General features: G+C 54.5%; 1 protein-coding gene across 1 annotated transcript; it reads right to left on the bottom strand.

Moving 5' to 3' along the window:
* Positions 1-5,144: 5,144 nt before the first annotated feature.
* On the bottom strand, positions 5,145-6,527 carry LOC123335281. The gene is made up of 4 exons (XM_044948720.1): positions 5,950-6,527; positions 5,646-5,809; positions 5,348-5,506; positions 5,145-5,184 (listed from the first exon to the last, which is right to left on the bottom strand). Exons 1-4 carry the CDS (start codon positions 6,283-6,285, stop codon positions 5,145-5,147), a joined length of 699 nt encoding a protein of 232 aa, XP_044804655.1. The 5' UTR covers positions 6,286-6,527.
* Positions 6,528-8,415: the final 1,888 nt, after the last annotated feature.

The following is an 8,415-nucleotide window of genomic DNA, read 5'->3' on the forward strand; positions in this document are numbered from 1 at the left end:
CTCATTTAGGGAGCTCATGCTGGGAGGTAGATGGTACTCCAGTGTGGGGGACGCAGGGGCAGAGGGGGGGCACCCCCCAACCTCCTCAACCATCATGCTAAGACATAATCAGTAGCAAGATTACTGAATGATCACTATATGCTGGGCTCTTCTTTTTTCTTTTTAATGTTTATTTTGTGTTTATTTGGCTGCACTGGGTCTTAGTTGTAGCACTTGGGATCTAGTTCCCTGACCAGGAATCAAACCAGGGCCTCCTGCATCAGGAGTGTGGAGTCTTAGCCACTGGACCACCAGGGAAGTCCCTGGGCTCTGTTCTTAACATGAGCCCTCTGGTGCTTGCTGCAGCCCCACCCGTTACAGGTGGAGGCTGATTATACCCATTTCACAAATCAGCAAGTTGAGGCTCAAAGATGCCATCTTTCCCAAGCGAGGGGCTCAAGGTGGGCCTGGCTGCTCCAGGAGGCTAGGTGTGTAACCTTGCAAGATCCCACCCCCAGCCCTTCCCACCCTCTGTGCCCTCCTAGCTGCTCCCATGGTGGCTTGGCGTCAACTCAGCCACCTGTGACTCAAGCAGGCTCCGTTCCCAGACTGTCGCATTGGCCCGAGGCCCAGAAACTGCATCGCGGGAGGCTGCAGGCCAGGTACCCAAGGGACAAGAGGACGGATCCTTTCCTGGCCTGCAGAGGTCCAAGAGGAGGATATGGGGTCCCTTCCCTGGTGGTTCTCCATCCCCACGGGCAGCCCAGCCCCCACAGAGGAATCACTGCTGTAGAGGCTGTGTAATCTTGGGGCAGTCACTTTCCCTCTCTAAGCTTCTGTCTCCTGTGAAATGAGGTTCTGGTAATTGCCACCCAGGGCTCTTAGAGGAAAGTGTTTATTGAGCACCTACTGTGTACCAGGTCAAGTGCCAGAAGGAGGAGATGCGGCAGGTGGCTCGCCATGGTCCTGGGGGAGCAGACCAGTCAGACAGTCATGAAAGGGTGTGGTGGGAAACTCAGCAGACAGCCAGTACCCAATCTAGGGTGGGAGTCAGTCATGCTCTTCCAAGGAAGGGGCTCTTGAGATGAGTCCTGCAGGGGGGAGGGGTAACTGATGTGGTGGCCAGGATTGGAACCCACTTCCAAGCTGTGGAACTGTGGGAGACTCCCCTCCAGCCTCAGTTTCCACATCTGTAAAATGGAGACTCAAACTGTATACCCATCTTCTAGGATTGCAAGGACTCCACTCAACGACATAGGGGAAAACCAGGGCTCTCAGTGGCCCTGCCCAGCTCTCATTCATTGCTCCAGAAGCCTGGCTGAAGGGCAGGATGAGGCCTTGGACGCTGCCCGCCTCAGGACCTTTGCATGGTTCTTCCCTCCATGGCAGCACCTTTCTCCCAGCCGCCATCCCGTCTCACCCCTTCCTGACTCATGTCTCCACCCCTTGCCTCCTCTGTCCCCTCCCTGCCTCCTCGGCACTCTCCCCACTTAAGACACCATGTAATTTACTGATTTATCCTGTTGATCACAGGCTTTTCCTTCTTTTCTGCTGTGGAACGGCTCTAGTAGACACAGAGTAGGTGTCCAGTAAATGCTGGCTGAATAAACAAATGGTCCAGTGATGCTGAAGGCTGTAGGTTTTGCCCCTGGAAGTGGGGGTTCTGGGGGGGTCTGAGTGGGGAAGTGTCTGTTGCTGCCTGAAACCACTGTCTCATCTCTCCATTCTTGGTCAGTGTCAGCCTGCTCCGTATACCGAGAGGGAGCCCGGGAGCATGTAGTAGGCCCTCAATAACCAGCGAGAATGTGCACATTGGCATTGCTGTTCTATTGCATTTAGCAGAGACACAGAGGTGGGCTTAGCCACTGAATGGCCTCTCTGGGCCCAGCATCCCCAGTGGGATGCTGCCATGAGGGCAGAGATGGGTGTGGGAACGGGGTGTAGCTAGGGATTCCAGCCTCCCAGGCGGTGGGGTGGCAGTACCTGGTTGCCAAGGTTACGAACACCTGTGATGGGGATGTTGCCATGGAGACAGACCCCTGGGAGGAGAAGGCGGCTCCAGATGGGGGAGCTGTAGGTTGGGCAGGGGGCCTGGAGGTGACTGCCAGCCCCAGGGGCTTCCCTAGCACCCTGTGTACCCCCCCCCTCAGCTGTGGGTGCAGCAGGGCCCTGACTCTCCCCGTCCTGTGTCCTCGTGCCTGGGAAAGCCCGCAGGAGCCCTTAGGCAGCAGTAATGATTTCTAAGATTAAAGGCCTTCTCTTCTTTCCTTTCTCTGGTGAGATGTGTAGGACTGGCAGTCGGGGCCAGGGGAAGCAGGGGTCACATGGCCTGGGAAGCTCAGCTGTGGCCTTGGACAAGTGGCTTTCCCACTGTATTGGGAGTGAAATCCTGGGTTTCTGGGAGACAAGAGTGCAGAAGGATTGAGGCCCTGGACTCCAGACCCCAGGGGCTACCCCAGGTAGGTCCCTGCTGGGACCTCTAGGAGGTTGACACGGTCCTGTGCTGTTACGGGAGTGCCCGACCCACAATAAACAGTGGTGTTATTTACTGAGTCAGCATTTCCTCAGGCTGTGCGTGGGGATGCTCCCACTGAACAAAGGGGCCCACAGCCAGCAGGACAAGCTCTCAGAGTTGCAGAGGGTGGGAATGGCCCAACAGCGGAGAACCCAGTGAAGGCACAGGCTGGAGGGCTTCCCAGACATGGCACTGGGGCTTCTGCAGCTTTTCTGTGTAGCCACACAGGGACCTCAAACTGACACTAACTCCTAAGGAAGGTGGGCCCTTGGTGGCAGCCCCCAAGTCCCAAGTAAGCATAGGTCCCTGATATGGTTATGATAAACAGTCCCCTCAGGGCCTCCTTGCATGTGCCCCATGGAGCTTACCAAAACCCAGCTCTTTTTTGGTTGAATTGACCTATCTGACTGCAGCCAAGAGAACCCACAGCAGGCACTATCGTGATCTAGTTGCAGGGTCCTGGGGCCTGAATCACCCACTGGGGCCTAGGGCCTGAATCACTTGCAAGGATTTTCAGCAAGTAAATCTTGCAGTAGTAAGCAGTTTCAGATTTTGCAAATAGGGCTCATCTTAGTTCCTCCTTTCTTCTTTTTTAAAAAATATTTATTTGGCTGTGCTGGGTCTTAGTTGTGGCATGTGGGATCTAGTTCCTTGAGCAGGGATGGAACCCAGCCCCCCTGCATTGGGAGCATGGAGTCTTAGCCCCCGGGCTACCAGGGAATTTCCTTAGTTCTTCCTTTCTGACATTTACCATTAATTTCATTTTCCTGTCTTTTCATACTGTTCAGGCTCTCAAGTACAATGTCCAAGATGACAATGGACATCCTTTCCTTGCTCCTGGTCTTAGGGGGAAAGCTATCAGGTTTTCACCATTTATGGTGATGTCAGCTGTCAGTTTTTCACAGTTGACCTTTATCAGGTTGAGGAAATTCCCTCTATTTCCCAAGATTTCAACCTGAATTGAGTGTTGAATTTTGTCAGATGCTTCTTCTGCAGGTATGAAAAAAACGGACATAGGGTTTTTCTCCTTTCTTGTGTCAATGAGGTGAATCCCATTCACAGATTTTCCAGCGTTAAACCAACGTTGCATTCCTGGTGTTGGCCATACTCTGTGGTCATGACGTACAATCCTTGGGATCCAATCTACTGATGTTTTGTGAAAGATCCTTGCATCTGTATTTTTTAAATTTATTTTTAATGGAAGGATAATTGCTTTACAATATTGCATTGATTTCTGCCAGACATCGACATCAATCAGTCACAAGTACACATATGTCCGTTCTCTCTTGAACCTCAGTCCCACCTCCCATCCCTTTCCACCCCTCTAGGTTGTTACAGAGCCCTGGTTTGGGTTCCCTGAGTCATACAGCAAATTCGCATTGGCTGTCTGTTTCACATATGGTAGTGTATATGCTTCCGTGCTACTCTCTCCGTCCCCTCCTCTCCTTCCTCCCACCCTCCTGTGTCCATAGGCCTGTTCTCTATGTCTGCATCTCCATTTTGTGCTAAGTCATTTCAGTCATGTCTGACTCTTTGGGACCCCATGGGTTGTAGCCCGTTAGGCTCCTCTGTCCACGGGGTTCTCCAGGCAAGAATACTGGAGTGGGCTGCCATGACCTCCTCCAGGAGATCTTCCTGACCCAAGATTGAACCTGCATCTCCTGCACTGGCAGGCAGGTTTCTTACCACTAGCACCATCTGGAAAGCCCCTGGGTCTCCATTGCTGCCCTGCAAATAGCTCCATCAGTATCATCTTTCTAGATTTCATATGTATCGCATCTGTATTCATGAGGGATATTGGTTTGTGGTTTTCTTTTTCTGCATTGTTTTTTGACAGATTTTGCTTATACTGCCCTCATGTAGCAGTTAGGGACTGTTCCTTCCTCCCCAGGTTCCTGAAGCTGGATTAGTGTAATTTGTTCCTTAAAAGTTTTGGGATCAATTCTGAAGTAGAGTTGTCAGTACTTGTCAAGGGTGACCCCAGGGTTTTTTGAACCTGGACTATTCAAAGAGTTGTGGGGATGAATCTTGGGGTGGGGATAGCTGTGGAGGCAGCCGGAGGAAGGGGGAGTATCAGCTTGCTGCTAAATCGCTTCAGTCGTGTCTGACTCTGTGCGACCCCATAGAGGGCAGCACACCGGGCTCTCCCATCCCTGGGATTCTCCAGGCAGCTTGGGGCACGTTAATTTGGGGTTCCTCTAAGACATGCAGTAGGTGTGGATGTGTACTTTGGGGGCAATGGGGGCCAGGAAAGGTCAGAATTTCTCAGCGACAAGGTGGAGTCCAAAGGCATATCTGCCCTGATTTCAGGCTCCTTGTCAGCCTCCCCCACACCCTTATTTCCCTGCCCCTCCACCACCCCACCTCCTGCCCCAACACACACACAGCCTCATCTACAAACCAGGAATGTTGTTTTCCGTCTGGGCTCTTCATTCCTAGGTAAGCCCTGACCCCTGCTGGCTAGGGTCAGCATGGCTGGGGACAGGGTGGGTGGGTGCTGGTTGGGGGTGGGGAGTCAGGGAGCTGACCTGGGCCCTGAACATAAGCAGGAAGCATGAGAAGACATGTGCTCGCCAGCAGAGGACGTTTATTGAGCATCAGAGCCCACCCCCACGAAGCCCCCAGTCTGATGACGGGGTGGCAGGGGGACCTATTTCTGCGGATAGTGGAGGCTCCAGGTGGGATTGGAGCTGCAGGGGGAAGTGGGAAGCAGGAGGGCCAGACTCCTGGGGCAGGGGCATCGTCGGTCTCACCTGGGCCAGCCTGAGCTTAAACCAACAGCCCCAGGGATCGAAGACCCCTTCTCCACCCAACCCCCCATTTGCAAAGTTGACTAAAACTTCTTATTTTTACATCCATGTCCACGCGGAACTGGAGTCCTCTCCTGTGTCACTGGCCAGGATCCTGGGGGTGGCCAGCCATGCCCGGATCGCCCTGGGGGGCTGCAGGGCTCCGCCGTGTCCCTGGTGCTCCCGGTTGGAGTGAGGGCTCCAGGCGCTGTGGGTGGCAGACCTGGATTGAGAGAGCAGGGGAGTCTGTTTCTTCCCAGTTCCTGGGACTGGGTGGGCAGGCAGCGCCTTCCCCTCCCAACATGTACCCCTCTTTATGCATCCAGGACTTTTCCCTCCCAATGTGTGCCCCTCCCACACACATCCAGCTTTGGGTCTTACTTTCTGCACCCACATGATGGGCTTCTGAACACAAGAGGGACGTGGGGGGCAGATGGTGCTGGAGGCAGCCCACCTCCTGGGCTAGAACCCCGGCTGTGTGACCCAGGACACGTTGGTCGACCTCTCTGGACCTTAGCTTCCTCATCTGTGAATGGGGATAATGAAAGAGTTTGGGACTGGTGGGGAGCTGAGTGAACCAGAGCTGAGTGAACCAGGTACACATCAGCCCATCCTGTCACTAAAGCCATTCAGGGGACAAGGCAGTGAGGGAGGGGCAGGGCTGACCGTCAGCAGGGTTAAGATCCTGTCCACCTTCGAGAGATTCTGGAATCTGCCATGGGGCTGAGTCCCGGGAATCTTGGTTTGGTCCGGGCTCCAGCTGTGGTCTGCAGAGATCTCTGGTGATGTCCCCCAGAGCGGGGCCTCAGCAGACAGCACCTGGGGCCTCTGGGCCAGCACCTGGAACCCGTGGGCTGCAGTGACCGTGGGCACGTGGAGCAGGACAGGTCCCCCGTCTGATGGTGGCAGCTCCCGGCTGGTGCTCTGAGGGCGCTGACTGTGGGCTGGGAGCTGGAAGGGCGGGATCCGGGCCGGGGTCAGCGGGCTGCCTCTTGAGAGCATGGTGGGCTGGCAGGCGGGCTGGCCGGCCACTGGGGATTTATACCGGTGTGGCGGGGGAGGGGGGGCAATATCAGTGTTACCAGCCAGGTTGCTGCGTCCTCGTTTCTCCCTGTTCCTGCTCTAGTCTCCGCCTCCGTATCTGCCTTTCCCTGTCTCCCTCAGTCTCTCTCTGCATCTCCCTACCTGCTTCTGGCCATCTCTTTCTCAAATTCCTTGTAAAATATTAAAATTTCAATATAACACTCAGTGTAAAATATTAAATATTAAATTTCTCCTTGTGAAATATTAAAACAGTAAGGACAGTCTAACATCCATTTCTGATCATCATCTTCAATCCCAGGTCAGCAGGATCTTTCTAGATCCTTCTCTCTATATATATTTAAAAGCATAGAAACGTAAGATTTTTCTTAAAAAGGGTCATCTTGACTAAATGGTGTTACACCACCCGCATGCTACACTTGTATGTCAGCAAGTCTCAGTGACCTATCCACTGCGTAACAAACATCCCCCAACATAGGGGCATAAAACATATTAATCCTTGTGATTCTGTAGATTGGCAGTGAAGTTATTCTACTGGCGTCACCTAGGTTAACTCAGGGAATTTGTGGTTATATTTAATCCGCCTCTGCACAGACAGCTCTGCCTCTCTGTGATAAGTCACTTTGTGTGTGGCTGGAGGAACCTGAGTCTCTATAGCAGACCCCCTAGTGATGGGCAGCTAGATTATTAAAAACAAGGTCAAAGTGACTCTCCAGGGTGGGTGTGGTTCAGTGAACAGGCTCATTTCATCTGCCTTTCTGGGGCATTCTGCCTGAGCCCCCAGGAGGTTGGGGTCTCCCTCTCTTGGCCCCCACAGCATTGTTCCCATCCTTAGACTTGAGGGCAAACACCTGTGCTCTTAACCAACTGGGCAGGGTCCCAGTGCCTGGCTGCAGAGTGGATATTCGATGGCTTTTCTTGAGCTTAAGAGGGAAGGAATGGGACCTCAGAGAGGTTGGGACACTTGCTGTCAGTCACATAGCAAGTGGGGAAGGAGAACTGGAGCCTTGGACTTTGTGGCCACAGAGAACTTGTCTGTTCATCAGCGGGGAGGGGAGGGGTGGGTGGAGAGTGGTCTGAGGCCTGGGGGACTGCTGTGTGGGGGCAGAGGGTCCAGAGACAAGCCTTGCTGGGGGCTGGAAAAATCAGGTGTTCTCGTTTCTGTCCTAGCCCTCGGCTACCTCGGGGGCTCTAAAGAGGTCTGATTAGCCTCGAGGCCTCACTGCTCCCCTACCCCACTCCCACCTCACCCTGGGGTCCAGGCCCCTGGGTTCTCTGACCCTGAGTTCTGGGTCTCCGCCTTTGTATCTTGGTCTCAGACAGCACAGGCTGTGCAGGTGCAGAACAGAGGTTCCGGTGCCTGGGTTCTCAGTCCCTCCACTGTGTGAGCCCCCTGCCCGAGCCCCAGGCACCAGCTGTCGATTGCTCCCCAAGACCAGAGCACAGGGGTTGGATGTTGGCAGGCTGGGTGTGTGCAGATTCTAGGTCACAGCCTTCCCCGGGGCTGTGACCCCAGCTTGCCCAGGGACCCCCCCCACGCTGGCCAGGGGGCGGGAGGAGGCAGGGCCGCCAGATGGCAGGGAAGTGGGGCAGAGGGAGGAGCATGTGGGATTGGCTAGCGGCCCCACAGCTAATTCCGGGCAGCAGGGGCTAATGCTGCTGGGCCATGGCAGAGCTCAGATCTCTGAGATAAGCCAGCTGCTCTCCCTTTATTTGGTGGCGACAACGGAGGACAGGTAGCGAGGGAGTCACCCAGCCTGGTCTCCTTCTGTAGCCACTTCCAGTGTCCCCAGGTGTTGGGGGAGGGGTCCCAGTTTAAACTTTCTGCCAGGACAACTCATGCCTACTCCTGGCCTCCCCCATCCACCCTCATCAGTGCTCCAGAGTGACAAATGAGACGAGCCTGCTGTCAGCAGGGATGGGCCCATGGGGGCAGGGTCCTAACAAGGACACTGGGTTTATGGAACGAGGCCAGGAGAAAGCCGTGCTCCTGAGGACAGGGACTGGGGACGCTCATGATGATGGCCTGGGGTCGCCGGCTGACGGGCAGGGTGGGCTTGTCCTCTGAGACGAGCGGGGAAGAGGTTTAGA

The sequence above is a fragment of the Bubalus bubalis genome, chromosome 9, assembly GCF_019923935.1.
Source record: "Bubalus bubalis isolate 160015118507 breed Murrah chromosome 9, NDDB_SH_1, whole genome shotgun sequence".
Taxonomy (NCBI): Eukaryota; Metazoa; Chordata; class Mammalia; order Artiodactyla; family Bovidae; genus Bubalus; species Bubalus bubalis.